General features: G+C 51.0%; 6 protein-coding genes across 6 annotated transcripts; 1 reads left to right on the top strand and 5 right to left on the bottom strand.

Annotated features, from left to right (window-relative positions):
* Window positions 1-318: 318 nt before the first annotated feature.
* BDZ99DRAFT_498614 (uncharacterized protein) lies at window positions 319-3,015 on the bottom strand (the record flags this gene model as incomplete). Its single annotated transcript, XM_033723586.1, has 4 exons — window positions 319-1,283; window positions 1,339-1,475; window positions 1,540-1,844; window positions 1,946-3,015. The coding sequence occupies 4 exons, from the start codon at window positions 3,013-3,015 to the stop codon at window positions 492-494; spliced, it is 2,304 nt and encodes a 767-aa protein (XP_033577452.1). The 3' UTR covers window positions 319-491.
* A 775-nt stretch (window positions 3,016-3,790) lies between these two features.
* On the bottom strand, window positions 3,791-4,132 carry BDZ99DRAFT_364773 (uncharacterized protein; the record flags this gene model as incomplete). The annotated part of the gene is made up of 1 exon (XM_033714731.1): window positions 3,791-4,132. A coding segment is annotated over one exon (342 nt), but the record flags the coding sequence as incomplete, so codon positions are not given.
* Window positions 4,133-5,943: 1,811 nt separating this feature from the next.
* BDZ99DRAFT_476645 (uncharacterized protein) lies at window positions 5,944-6,972 on the top strand (the record flags this gene model as incomplete). Its single annotated transcript, XM_033722071.1, has 3 exons — window positions 5,944-6,112; window positions 6,165-6,321; window positions 6,378-6,972. The coding sequence occupies 3 exons, from the start codon at window positions 5,944-5,946 to the stop codon at window positions 6,970-6,972; spliced, it is 921 nt and encodes a 306-aa protein (XP_033577450.1).
* Window positions 6,973-7,928: 956 nt separating this feature from the next.
* BDZ99DRAFT_313492 (uncharacterized protein) lies at window positions 7,929-8,689 on the bottom strand. The gene is made up of 2 exons (XM_033714280.1): window positions 8,445-8,689; window positions 7,929-8,392 (listed from the first exon to the last, which is right to left on the bottom strand). The coding sequence occupies exons 1-2, from the start codon at window positions 8,457-8,459 to the stop codon at window positions 8,039-8,041; spliced, it is 369 nt and encodes a 122-aa protein (XP_033577449.1). The 5' UTR covers window positions 8,460-8,689; the 3' UTR covers window positions 7,929-8,038.
* A 1,086-nt stretch (window positions 8,690-9,775) lies between these two features.
* On the bottom strand, window positions 9,776-11,025 carry BDZ99DRAFT_508893 (uncharacterized protein; the record flags this gene model as incomplete). Its single annotated transcript, XM_033724359.1, has 5 exons — window positions 9,776-10,437; window positions 10,493-10,594; window positions 10,648-10,717; window positions 10,774-10,903; window positions 10,999-11,025. 5 exons carry the CDS (start codon window positions 11,023-11,025, stop codon window positions 10,269-10,271), a joined length of 498 nt encoding a protein of 165 aa, XP_033577448.1. The 3' UTR covers window positions 9,776-10,268.
* Window positions 11,026-11,507: 482 nt separating this feature from the next.
* BDZ99DRAFT_463062 (uncharacterized protein) lies at window positions 11,508-12,080 on the bottom strand. Its single transcript, XM_033719994.1, has one exon. The coding sequence runs from the start codon at window positions 11,764-11,766 to the stop codon at window positions 11,530-11,532; it is 237 nt and encodes a 78-aa protein (XP_033577447.1). The 5' UTR covers window positions 11,767-12,080; the 3' UTR covers window positions 11,508-11,529.
* Between the last annotated feature and the right edge of the window lie 2,370 nt (window positions 12,081-14,450).

The raw sequence follows: 14,450 nt of genomic DNA, 5'->3' as shown, positions 1-14,450 counted from the left end.
ATCACTGCTTGAATTCAATTTCTCAATCGTCGAGACACGATATCCGGGCTGCTTGAAAACGTCGCAGAGGCCTTCAGACTGTCTACACGGATGTCTACTCAAGGGCGGTAGATATGGTACCCGTGCTGATGAAGCCTCCCAGTGAATATTAACTCCTAATTCAACATCATTTACTTTCCTACGATGCTCGAAAATTGCAACACCGGTATCCAACTACTCAAGCAGTGGAATGTATCAACAGAGGAGTCTATACTTGGATGTAACGGTTTAAAGCTTGTACAATGCCTGAATCTATGTCTTTTTTAAGCTTCACAAAATACACTCCAAATGTCACGCAATAGGAGAGTATAGACGTTGCACGGGTTGTATTGAAAGGTACCTAAGGATGAGGATGTAGAGGAAAAGAAGAGGTCTAAAGGAAGGTGAGGCTATGTACCCGTGCCTGTCACGTCCACACCGCTTCCCTGACGCCAAAGAAATCCATCAGCTCTTTAAAGCGCAACTAACGCTACTGCCACCGCAACCAAGAAACCCAATGACTGAGGGCCCAGTGGCGCCGCCGCATTCACCTTTGACGATGTCTGCGCCGACGTTGATGTGGGACTCGATGGTTTGTTGGTTGTGTTCGTCGGAGTCTCCTGCTTCATCTTTCCGTGGAGAGAACCTCGTCCAAACGGCTTAAACCCGCCACTGATGCTGCTCTTGTCCCCCGTGGAGTTCTTCACACAGAGCGAGTTGTTCGTATGCGCGGACCAGACCGCTTCCCAAGCAGCGGTAGGATTGAACAGCATCTCGGACGTCAGCCAGAGGCGGCAGTCGGCCGCTTCGTAGGTGTATTGCAGAGGCGCTTCGGTATCGTCTCCTTTGCGGATCTCATCCTGTGTCTGGATGCAAGATTGGCCGTCGCCGATGCGTACGAGGGCTTGATTTGTGTTCGCGAGTTTTTCGATCACAGTACCGGAAAGGGTAGTGGCGCCTAGAAGCTTAGTCGCCTCCAACATAATCTCGCCGTATTTTTGAACCTGGACGGTGGAGATGACCTCGCCTCCTTTGGTTCCACCGAGAGCTTGCATCGGGCCGGTCTGCGGACGGCCGCCGATGACGACGCTCTTGACGCCGGCGACGTTCTTTAGTTCTTCATGGAAGAAAGCGCAGGCAGAGCCGCAGAGACCGTCAAGCATCATGACGGTGTTGTCTACGGAGAATTGAAATTGAGCTTTCGTGGTATTAGAGATAGGAAAACCATCCGGGGGGAGTGTAGAGATCCGATCACTGTTGGAGAGCTGGCTAGTCGTTAGTGATCAGCTTTACAGACCTCGGGCTCTGAAAGAGGCTTACGTTATATCGTATAGTGGTTGTGAAGGTGTCGTTGTTGTAGGTGTGTGGCCCATAAAATTCCTTCCAGGATGCGAAGTTCTTGTTATTCACATCGAGGAAATGCCAATAAGCCCAGTGCCTGAAAGTATCGGTGACGTCTTTTATGTACAAGTCAGCTGTGCTCGTGTATAGTAAATACGGAGGATCAATGGTAGCACTTACCATAGCCACTTGCAAGGAATCCGATTGACATGGTCTCGTTGTGATGAATCTCAGACACCCTATCACCAATCAACAGGAATTGCTCCTGGGCTCTGTATCGATGGGCGGCGAAGGGCGTTTCCCCAGGGAAAAGCTGCATGAGGGTGTCCAGCACCAAGTGCACATGCCCGCCCCCGTTTTCACGCAAGTCAATGATCAACTTCGTCTTATTGGCTGCGGCTGCCTCGCGCATGAACTGTGCGACGATAAATTGGAATGTCTTGCTGAGGAGCAATTGAGACGCGCGGCCCGTGGGGTCGTGAGGACTAAAGATGCGGTACATATTAGAAGAAATGCACAGAAGGGGAGTACGGGGACAAAATACTGAACCCTCTAGGTCTGGAATGTCCACTGGGGTCTTACTTACAAGAATGTAGCTATTTTGAGGATAGCTAGGTCCTCAAAGCCTGAGTCGTCCAAGAAGTAACCGGCAACTGCTCCAGTACTGTCTTCGACAACGGAAGTAGGATAGATGCTCGGGATGCTTGCCCGTTTTTCAATTGGCGTGGCTTTCTTGAGGATTGCCGATGGTGCTGCTGAGTTATTCCGGAAACCTGAGATTTGTCCCCGGCAGAAGTCCCGGTAGAACGACGGCCCATCAGTTGTGTTGGTGATGTTTTGATAGACAACCGCCAGATTCTGAGAATTCTTCGTAGTACCATTTGCGAATGTGACGTTAGTCCAGTCCTCTTGATACGCCTCTTGGTTGTAGAACGAACCCAGTGATCCATTGGCCTCTTTCAAAAAAAGACTGTTGACTCGCGCATCGAGGTTTGTGAAATATGAGTCAGAAGCAATTTCCTCTAGGAAGCTCTCGATATCCTTCCCATTGATTTTGGAGATGGCTGAGATTTTGATGTCACTCTCTTTCTGTTGTTTCTCCAGGTCTGTCGCATCGTACACTTTTGGAAGGCTGTTACCGTCATCGGATATCGAGGCAATTGCGGAGTCCCTATAGAAGGCAAACACCTGGAGAATATCTGGCTGATACCGGAAATGTCCATTTCCGCTTCGTGTCGCCAGGGACTTGATGTCTCTTTGCACTTCGTATTCACTCCGGTAGTTCGACAGATTTCCTTGGATGGCGTCCAACTCCTTGATCACGTCTAGTGGCCCCAACTCCCACGTACTCGGGGTATTCTTTAGCCATCCTGTCTCAGAGTGCCATTCCCATAATATTTTCAGATCGTCTATGAGCTGTGAGTCTCCTTCTACGTCGACTGGGACCGAAACTAGACAGGCGTATGCGACTTGAGCAGGGAGGCGTGAGCCGGCGCCTCCATATTTGGCGATCAGAGAACAAGGCTCCACAGAGCCTGAAGGAGTGCTGGAAGGTAAACTGGCGATAGAAGCTGTCTTGGTATTGATGGGAACTGTACTCTGGAAGAAGGTGGAGGAGAAGCCTATGCCGGCACGAATAAAGTCTGCGGGACGCATGTTAAGGCTCAGCACTCGCTCAAGGCTGGGACCTTGTTACGTAACAGGAGAGAGTGACCGCCGTACGTATGGTATTCGATGATGAGGATGAGGATGTAGAGGAGAAGGAGAGGTCTGGAGGAAGGTGAAGCTACATACAAGAGGTGTCATGCGCCTGCCGCAGCTCTCACCGCTCCTCCCTGACAGTTGCCGCCCCAAAAGATAGCAGGCGTCCTCGTCTGCTGCCCTTATGCCCACCCTGAGGCCCACGGGTCACCCAAAGATGCCCGCGTACTTTCTGGTTGGCTAGGACTGATGAAGGAACCGATGGGAGCATTACGGGCTACTGGAGCTAGTAGAGGCGCCCCCATTGATACAGAGAAGACCCACATTCGCTTTCGACCAGGAGGTTATAAGAACTCCCATTATTCTTGCGAGATAGGAACGACAGAAGTTTAAACTGTGTGAACGCTCTGCTCTGTCTTGTAGCTCTATGTTCAAGAGTATTCGTTCCTCCTCACACTCGCTGCGAATGCATCTCTCTTTCCAAGTGGAGCAATCAGTCATCTGATTGTGCTTTGAATTCGTTCAACAAACCGCCATGCGCATGCCTCGACTCAATCCGGGAAGGACTTTCTTGCTTCACTCCTCACCTCACGCACACCCCCTTCCAAGACCCCAGTCACCCACGTCTCCAAGCTCCGTCCACCCCCTCACACACGTACTCCCCATCGTCTTTGTCCTGGACCCTCGGCGAGAATACGATTTTATGTGCAAACACAAGAATCCAATCCCCGCCCTCGCGCGCCGTGAAACTCAGAACCTCCCACCGTCCACTCGCAACTCTAAGAAGTCCCTTGCCTTGCCACGTGTACGTTCCCGTCTCGCCGTCCACTAGAGTGTTTTTCCCGACTAGCGTTTTGACAGTGTTCGAGGTCACCGGTTGGTAAGATGCAGTGTCGTCGATATGAGAGCCAGAAGGAGCGAGGTTGTAGTTGAGGCGGACGTTGCGTTTGTCTTTCCAGAAGGGGATAGAGGAGCGAACGAGGTACCAGTCGCCTGCGAAAAGATCGGATAGAGCAGCTTGGATGCTGGGGAGTGAGGCGGGCTTGGACTGGGGTGCGGTTGAAGGAGGGCGGAAGTGAGGTGGTGGGATTGAGGTTGGGAGAGACATGGTTTCTGACGGTGGTTAGATAGGGTGGGGGTGCTCTTCAATTAGAGCACTTACGTTGAACTCTTGCTTTGAATGGAAACGTTGTGCTTGGTTCGGTGAATATGGAATTAGGATGGCCCGTAGTTATCTGAGCTGCTAGCTCTGATAGGAGAGTGAAATGGAAGAGATTAAGAGACTACTGGGAGTTGAGTGGAGTGTCAAATTGAGAGATGGGCGCGAAGAAGGATTGAGGCGAGGAGATAGCGGTCTACTCGAACAGTTTTATCTACTGGCCTACTTCGACGTCTTCTCTGCCATGCACCCTTGCTTGTCACCGGAGATATATAAATGAAATGCAAGTGCTACTCAGAATTGTGGCACCTGCCTTGCAGCGGGGCCACACATAGCGCCGAAAGACGTGGAAATAATGCTCTCTTTCAGGATTGGTGTAACCTATCGTAGCCTACAGTAGTGTTCCATGCACATTTTATGCTCCACGGTATTTGCCAGAAGGGCCCCGAGTCAGTTTCGGTTCCGAATCTCAGGGGAATAAGAGGAATGGAAACTCGAATGATCAAGTTATTCTCCAAAGCTGTAAGCTGTTGAAGATGATAGGTCGCCTCTTTCAGAGATTGAGAGTTTTGAGAGTCACGTGACCAAAACCGAATCTAGGCATTGCTCAGAATAACCCTCGATCGATTGCTCATCGGGCGTCCAACGCAATTTCTGGGTTAAGTTTAAATCGATAACGCGCTCTTCTTTACCCTTTTTTCCTCCTTCTCCTTGAGCTTCACAACTCCAACATTCTTCACAACTTCCCGCGAGAGTATCTACGTACCTTCTATTTTTAGATTCTCAAGCTTTCGAGGCACAGTAGCCCACCTTTCACTAAACCATCAGTAGGAAATTATCATTGAAACCCACGGGCTATGGCGTGTCGACCGTAGCAGAGGATGTTGTAGAGCATTTGTGCCCTCGACACCTACCGGAAAACTTGATGCTGGACGGAGACGAGTGACCCGATTTGTAGGGGCCCTGAAAACTTTTCACCTTTGCCCTGAGCCGGCGACTTTGAATCTTTCTTCATGATTTATGATCTGAGGGTCTTACTTCGGACGATTTGGATAATGAAGCTGCTAAAATGGACGTCGGATGTTCTCGAATCTGCCTCAGCGTTACCTCGTTACCTTGTCAAGGGCTTGGCTTTGGCCCCCAATCTATTGTGGCCAACTTCGAATGGACATGAACTTCCTGCAAAGCTGTCAGTTTGAGTAGATTTGCGGAAGGTTTCATGGATAGCTTGGCTGTTATTGACAGTTGGATGGAGAACGCCTGGGAGTCGGCGATCCCCATATAAATGTTTCAAACGGCCTGAAGTTCTAGCAGGTCACCCGCCGTGGGGTTGGATCAGCGCTAAAACAACGCCCAGCCACCGCAGCAGCTCATCTCGTTTCCCGTCTGTCGTCATCTGGACCTGGCCGTAGTTGATGTTGTAGCGAGCAGGACGAGAATTCAATGATCACCTGGCGTTGATCCAGTACGTTCTTAATATCACGTACCGGCTTCAAAGACTTGGGAGATCCTGCGGAGAGTTACAACGTACAAGGGTAGGACTTCGATATTTAGATTAAGTCTGCTTAGCGCGCTTTATTTTGACGTATGTGGGCCTGGGAGGCGGAATTAAGGGTTGCGCAAGTGCCCTGATTACGTCTTCCTCGGGGCATTTCTAGCTATCCAAGGTCTGATTTGTTTCTATCCTCAACACTCCCCGCTCTTCGTAACTGCAAGACGACAATATGGCGCATAAAGAGCTATCTATACGTCGTTTGCTGCAGCTGTACTTGTCAACTTACCTCCTCAGCGTAGTACGCGCCCAGACAACGACCGCGACCCCGACGATATCACTCATTACTGACGCGAAGTTCATTGGCTATTGGTCTCCAACTACATCAGGCGGCTCTGCATGTGAGTGCTACTTCCTTAAAGCCCTTACGCGACTCTCATTGACTGTTCGCAGGGGAACCTCAATACTGTCCATCGGATTCGACATGGTATGAGACCTCGACATGGGGTCGATGCTGCCCGACGTCTGTGACCAATGCAGACTGTTCAATGTGGACCAGTTGTGCTAGCACGTCACTAATATTCGAATCTGGAGGCGGCAGTGCTACGTGGTAGGTCTACCTTTAGCATTCTTTTCGCGACATGTTCTAATCATACTCTATAACAGTGGGACCGCGAATTCTGTTTGCCGCACTGCTACTATATCTCAGGACTCCAATGACCAGAAACCATTTTTGTACATTGGATGCGGAGCGAGCAACTGGACGGCCTACAGGACACCTCCTGAAGCAGTAGTCATAACGCGAACACCGACTGCTAAATCCACGGGCTCCTCGTCGATCGGCACTGCCACAACCTCCAGCGAGACATCCTCCGCAACCTCCACTCCGAAGAAGAATTCCGATAGCAAGATTTGGATTGCAGGCGCCGTACTGGGACCAATATTTCTTGCCGCGGTCGCTGGCTTGCTGTGGTACATATGGATGTTGCGGAAAAGAGAGGCGCGGAAACGGGACGAAAGCGCTGCTCCGATGATTGCTCCCGCCGGCACATACAATCCGGGAGCTGATCCAAGGGCGTCGTACCAGTCTGCATACTACCAACAACCGTATCAGCAGAATCCCTTTGGCGACCAAGCCTACGCGTATAAGAGCCCCGATCTACAACAACAGCCTATACAGACGGCACCAGTGGAGCTCAGCTCGGTACAGGCACCTGTGGAAGCTCCAGCTGAGCCTATGAGTCCAGTGGAACGTCGTTGATGGCCGAACAGACGAATTGGGACCTCCAAAATGTCGACGATCTTGATCAGAGTACGACAGAACCTTTCCATTCACACGGCTCGAGCGAATCGAGGTTAAGATTCGCCTCACACCTGGATTCACTTGAAATCGTCTAATCTACTCCTACCCAGAGGACTTAGATGTCTTCGCGACCGAAGTGATACCCTTGATGCTGCTAGTGACAGCGGTGTGGAGGTTTCTCCGCCACCCAGCTCCAACCGACAATCATATCACCGGCCTACAATGGCAAGGCCTTTCGCCACATCTGGACTACCTGCTGCTCGTTCGTTGCGTATCCACACGTCTGCCTTCTTCCTTCATTGGACGAGAACCGTGATCCGATTTCAATCAAAAGTGATTCACGTGACCATCCTCGAGACGAGCATAGGACGGGGCAAGGGCCTTCCGGATATACAAGATGCACAGAGATGAGACGCTGTCGACGAAATGTAAAGGTTGTAACGGGTCTGGTCGACTGATTGCCCTTCTCCGATGACTAGTTGCGTAGGACTAGGCGCGGACCGTAGCGCGATACGATCTAGTCTTTAATCAAGAAGCCAATACGCGCATAGGAGGACACTGTGCTCCTCGCAAGCAGCCTCAGACGGTAGATTCACGAGGGAAAGTCAGAGAGATATTGGTCATGCCCCGTCTCCTGACCTAAACGGAATGACTACAATCGCGTTGGGCGCGAAGGCCGCAGCTTTGCAGACACAAGGTCCTTCAAGGTATTATAGCCTTATATTTTCAGCCTTCGAGAAGGTCCGTGTGTGGAAGAAGCTGAGTGAAATGCTCGATAGAGCGTTTCTAGCTCGACCGAGATAAAAGCAACCGATTGACGCCACCCAATGTGATATACTCATCCATGAGCGCCGCCATGAGCACCGCCGTGATTCTCACTCATCGCGCTTTTGACGCAACTCCTCCGCATGATCTGATCCATCCCGCGAATAAGACTTCGTCCCCGCAATCGATCGACCCAACCCCACTCTCCGCTACATATCTCGAAAGCTTCCCGCCCCTCCCATGTTCCCCGACACTTGATCTAGTACGGCTTCCACCGAATCTGCGCGTTGTTGACTGGGTTCGCAGCCGCCTTCTTCTGCGCCTCGAGCTCGGTTCCGTCCACGTCCAACTCGGTGACGGGACCGTGGCGACGCTTCTGCATGTTGAGCCACAGCATGGTGCCTAAGATCAGGACGAGAATGAGGCCTAGTGGGACGCCGATGCCGATGGCCGCTTTGTCTTTGAGGGCGAGGCGGGGGAGGAGGCGGTGAGTTGGGGTAGCGGAAGACATAGTTGTGGTTTTTGTGGAGTGGCTTTGGAGTCTTCGAGGCGGATATGGCTTGGTTATGGGTTCGGGTCCAACAGAGAGAGGTAGAGGTAGATTTATGTAGAGCTGGGCGATGGTGTCAGACGGTGAAACGGAGGGATAATTGCCTTGTAACCACTTCCTCTAGGACCATATAAGCTGTGATACTCACTTGCAGGTACGCTCTGAAGCACAGCACACCTAGCTTCAAAAATCGCCGGGCACAACAGACTCAATCCCACAAGTATATTCTTCACTTCAACGCGAAAGACTCAAGACCAGCAGTAGCAGAACCAAGAATCAAGAAGAAACCAGGAACCGCTCCAACCCGCGGCCAAGCCCATACTTATCCCCATTCCCTTCACTCGGACCCAAAATAACCACCCCGTAACCCTGACTTACTGTTACCTACCTTTCCCATCCCAGCCCAGCCATTACCTTCAATACCCGTCCCTCTCCCCATCCAACCAATCACGCCATCCAGCGCTAGCAATCACCAGCCAAGATCGCACGCGTTGTTACTCACTCCAGCAACCCGCCCCGTGCTGCGAGCTGCCTTTCGCGGAAAGTAAGCGCGGCGATCGGGGCGCCTCTACCGAGCTGCCCTGTTTGCGATCGCGTAGGGCGCTGTGCGGCGGCTCTGATACTGCGGATTGGAGAACGGGGGCTAAGCTTTTGGCTGGCGCCGCTGGGCGTCAGCATTTCGCGGAGAGGGCGCTTTGGGGAAGGAGGTGGGAGGGGAGGGCTGCAGGTGAGGCTTTGGGTAGTGCAGGTTGTAGAGATCGGATCGCGGGAGGTGGAGGAGGCCGATGTCCTATGTGAACATCTCTTGTTACGTCCTATTCTAATAGTGATTTGAAAGTACTGTCTATTGCTGCATGAAAATCTTGTCACATAAGTGGCTTTCGATGATGGCATTGTTCTTGTCACGTGGGCCACACGTGATCTGATCTGCTGCGATTTTTGAAGGATTATCTCTCGCGCCAATACGTGGTATGAGAGAACTACAAATTATACAGACGTTCAGTCTGGGCAGAGGACTTTCATGAATAGAAGTTTTCATTCCAATCGCGTTAGGGTGATTGCTCAAAAGATTTCTAGACACGCTAAGGAGTACGCTAGACAGCTGCGGATGTATATGCTGAGCTGATCCCTGGATGACATTTCACCGATATTCTTCGTAAAATCTCCTTCGATTTAGTTCTGATCTTATTTCTGTTTCAAATACGTACTCAGCTCCATCCATCCCAAGATTAAGAATAGCGGAAACAAAACGGACGAAGCTGATATCTAGGGCTGCTAATGTAAGTCTCAGAAGCACGGACTACAGTGCGTGCATTTTGTTCTTTGGCTAAGACTCTGGCGTATTATGTGATGTATCTCCTATACTAGAACTCCAATGCTTTTGTTGTCAATATAGATGGAGTTCAGTGTGCCATTTGGGTTGTGCGACATTTTCCAGTTTTGTTACGGGTGGAGCGAACGTTTCTGTTGATTGAAATCTAAGGCTAACAAAAAGGTAGAAAATACATAGAGGATGATCCAAACTGTATAGATGTGAAAAGAAATGAAACCACAATTGCAACGAGAGTGTAGACCAGCACTACACACGGAGTACTGGAAACATTGCAGAGTTGAACGGCCAGTGTCAACTGAGCGCCTGAAATCGAAAAAGTCCAATGGTATCCTAGGAAGAAACCGTCGAAGAAAATGTTGCAAGGTCGGGGGTATCGCGTATGCAGCGCTTGCAAAATGAAGGAAGAACGCTAAGCCGTAATAAATAGAACTGCTGCTCTTGACGCGAGATGCGGGAAGCGATAGAAAGACTTTTTAAACGGCAATGAAACGGCCGAAGATGGGGAAAGGACTGAGTGACCATCATCAAGATGGGTGGAGCAGAGATGCGCGCGGTGGAAGTGCGTGCTCTCCAGGGGTGGTCGTGATTGAAGGTCAATGAAGCCGCCTATCTGCTAGGAGGCTGCTCCCAGTTGCGGAGCATCTGTCCGAGCGCCCAGTTCCATTCCGCCACAAAAGCATTTGTGAGTTGCGTAACGCCTTCTGAGGTCGGTTGCCGATTGCCCCACATCGTGGGTTGTGAGGCCTGATATTGGGCGTAATATGGAATCAGTCCACTAGAAAATTTTAGCGGCCATGCCTTCTCGACTACTTCGTAGAGTTTCAACTTACTCGGTCTGCACCTTGCTCAGCACCAACCAGCAAAAGTTCCAACTACGATTACTATTGGGATCGGAGTACACCCGGCGCTTTGCCTCCTCCAAAACTTCGGCACTGGTAACAGTGTAAGCTGGGTCGAAGCGAGTGACAGAAAAGGATATGCATACCTGAAAGGATAGTTTTTCGTAAGTGCTCGCAGTTCTGTGAGCAAATTATGGGAGTTGACGTAGTAGGACCCTATGAGTCGGTCAATAATTGCTTTCGAGTACTAATTCATATTTCCGCCAACTTACAGGCAGATGTCATGGGTTCAGTAACATCTGGCGAGCCAAGTAGAGCGAAAGCCTTCTCGATGCGTCTGAGTTCAAGCAGCGTATTGATTCTATGCGCGCGCAGAGATGATATCAATTGGTCCTTTTCAGCCTGTTTTTTTTGGAATTAGCCATGCTAGTAAGTTGCACGAGAGACGTGCATATTCAACATGTGTGAATAAAAAGGCTCGAGCAGTGCACACATACCAATGAGATTTTCCGTGAGTCTGACATGGTGTCGAAAGTAGGAAGCTTATACGGACGGGCTGGTGGGATGCTGTACTCTGAGTCCTGGGATGATGCAGAGTAGATAGACATAAATGTTGGTGTTGGCCAGTCTTTAAAATCCACACGGGACTGAAGGGATAGCGATTCTGATGGCGAGGTGGTGGCTGGGCTGAAGGGGTCGTTCTGCGACCGAAGAACTTGTGACGGAAGGACTGGTATTGGCTCGGGGTTTGATATCAGCTCGGGACTTAGGACGATTGTCGAGTCAAGATACTGATCAGGGTCGTTGAGCTCGTCCAAGTTTGGGCCAGGAAGAACGTTTCTTCGGCTTCGGGTTTCGGGTCTGCCAGGAACTGTGAGATAGCTTGAGAGTGGTATACTGTGGTGGGCAGGCGAATGTTGATATGCTTCTGGAGATGATGTGGAAGGATCTTCTTGCGGTGGTGAAGTCATGTTGAAGGTCTTTCCATGGCCCTATATACATATTTGTACGCTGGGCATGCCGTGAGATTAAGCTGATATTAAGAACACCAAGCCTTTGACATGAACGAATAAGATGCTAGAACCAACAACTTTAACGAAGCCCCTGCGCAGCCTACGAGCCCCACGAGGTAGCCATGGATCACTACCGGGTGAGGTGAAACCTTGCCGCAATACGAGGTGTGGGTGGGAACGAAGCTGAACCACCACGCGCCCTTTGGGGGACTTTCCAGATGCAAGCCCAACTAGAACGGGTCGACGGGACATGACGGAAAAGGTAAAGGCCACATTCAGCCCTGATGAATGGAGAGGTGTGATTTGATCACTGAAAATAAGAATGAAACTAATCCTAGGAACACTCGACGGACTCGTTGATCTCCCGCATGTCGTCTAGTAAGACATGGTAGAGCTAAGGCAGTCACCAGCCACTGACAAGCCACGAGTGGCTCAGGAAGGTGCGGCTCTCCCGATGATCATGATGCTGATGCCCTCTCCAGCGTCACGCCACGCTTCAGACGTACGAAGACTCCATGTCCGCCGTCGGATTGGGCACACCTTGGAGAGTGGATGACTGCGAAGAGTGAGCAGTAGTGGAGATGGCCCTCGAAAGAGGGAATCAAAGCCCTTGCGGATAGGATACTGTTCCAAAGGAGGGCACAAGGCTGCGGCAACGAGGTTAGGCAAGCAGATGGCTAACTCTCAGGTCAGTTTGCAAGCGTCAGCAGCTGGTCCGGCACTTGGGCAAGTGGAGCTGGCAGTTGGTATCGCCGCGCAGATACAGAGGGGTGGTTTGGGGCCATGTCTGGGGACGCGATGCGTGATAATGATGAAGCGTGGGCCATGTGGTGTTGCAGGTGAAGGCTGGGGCTGATTCCAGCTTATAGCCCTAAGCGATGTTTGGCCTTAACCGCCACGTTATCCGCTTCTTCATCAGGCAAAGCGCCAACATGTGCCACTCTAAAACCAGCAAAGCGGCCAACCGTGCCACAGATGGCGTCGGCCACGGCCGCCTTGGCTGCCCGAGCGGTGCTCAGCCTCACAAACTCCACCGCAACTCCACGATCTTCACCGCGCAACCGCGGCTCACCGTATCGTGTTCTTTCAAGAGAGGAAACCCATCGTCCATCGTTACTCTCGTGCTTTCCTAGGCCCAACGCACCCAGGTGCTATGGTTGAAGCGAGGTCGTCACGTATCTCGCACGTTACGAAGTTACGAAGTCGCGAAGTAGCTACAAGTCACCGGCAGCCTCGGACTGGCCCCAATGTCTCGGGATGCGGCTGAGACCTGTGGCGGCGGGATCAAGAACAACCTTAAAATTCTCTGTTGATCCTAGCAGCGACATATTCCCCGATACTGACAGAGGCTGGCATGCACCTGTCGACTCACCCCCCTGCTTTGGCTGAGAGGCTCTGCGTCAGCCACCGTGTGGTGTGCCACACCAGATCATGATCAAGCTCGATCGAGCAGTCACTCCGTTCCACGCGCTGGAACCCGACCAGCTGATGCACCAAGTCGCCGGTGGACTGAATAACGTTTTAGGGTTGCCCAATAGCAGCCAAATACTAACAGCGAAGCGTCGGTGATCGGCCGGTCATGGAGATCAATAAGCAGTCACTCTCACGTCATGTTCTTGTTTCCTTCGGTCCAATCTCCAATGTTGGTTCTTCCAAGCATTTCAGCCTCAACCAAATCCCAGGCCTCAGCTTAAGGTTGTATTTTACCACCCTGCTAGCGATCTCCGCCAGCCTATCGCTGTCGTCAGATCGGCCTGTGCCTTGCACAAAGAGCCATGGGTGTGGAGCGGTCATTTTGGAGCCCCCCCACCCACTACGACCCAGGGAACTGACTCCTCTTCGACTACTCATACTCAATTCCCAAAGGGCGCTCACTGACAAACGTCATTCGAATCTATTCTACTTTGAGATACAGAGGGGCGAATGAGCGAGTAGCTTCAAACTATCAAGAAGTCTTCTGCGAACCCTCTGTCACTCAAACCAGTCCCCACGTCAATGAATTCTGAGTAGCTATGCTAGCCCTAAGGTACTATAGAATAGCATACAAATGATGCTGGCAAGTTTGTGAGCGATATGGCTAGCGGGCTGATCAGCGCCTCATCCAAGTGTAGGACTGCACAGCCATCCCGCTGACAGGTCCCCACTCTAGCCACTACTATAGCCACTGCAGCACGCATCCTCCTGAGACGTGAATATCTCCCGAGAAATCCGAATACTGCGACGACGTAGTTGCGGGTTTGGTCCCTGCTGAATACGGCCCCGAAGTGAACGTTGTTGCCTGTGGGGTGGGCTTGGGAGACTTGCACTGATCTAGCTGATCTCTCGGCAGAGGCTCTCCGGAACCCCTCCGATCTACGCTAGAAACATAGTCTTGCATTTGAACCTGCGTGCCTTCCTGGAACTCCAGGGCTCGATGCAATCATCCACCACTTCGGACTTTGCAGTTGAAGGCCGTACCTTCTGAGTCCGAACTCCTTGATCATCTTCGCTACGGCATTGGGAAAGCGGCCCACTTGACGGAGAAGAGAGCATTTTGGAGATGCGGAAAATGCAACTTTCGGTTCTTGTGAGCAGAAGGCGAGAGAAGGATATGGGGTCTTTCCGTTGTGGATTACTGAAGTCCTGACTTTCTCAACACCGCAGTCAGGATGCCCTAACCATGATTGAGCTTGATGAATTTAAGAAGTCTCTAAAATTTGTGTTCTATGCAATCGACTTGGAAAAATCGAGGAGGGAGTTCTATCGACCAGTCGACTTATTCTCAAGGTTGGCGTTGAATATCCTCCGCGGAACCAATGAAAGGGAGAGGAATCTTATTTAAGCCGCTGTCACTGGTCAGATATTTTGAGGGATCATCACAGAACCTTGGAATCTTTGAAATACTGTATAATCTAAATAAATTGATATGAACAGTAGTTATTGCGAATAACGACTTT

The sequence above is a fragment of the Mytilinidion resinicola genome, assembly GCF_010093595.1.
Source record: "Mytilinidion resinicola strain CBS 304.34 unplaced genomic scaffold BDZ99scaffold_9, whole genome shotgun sequence".
NCBI lineage: Eukaryota > Fungi > Ascomycota > Dothideomycetes > Mytilinidiales > Mytilinidiaceae > Mytilinidion > Mytilinidion resinicola.
This window is presented reverse-complemented; position numbering and strand designations above follow the sequence as displayed.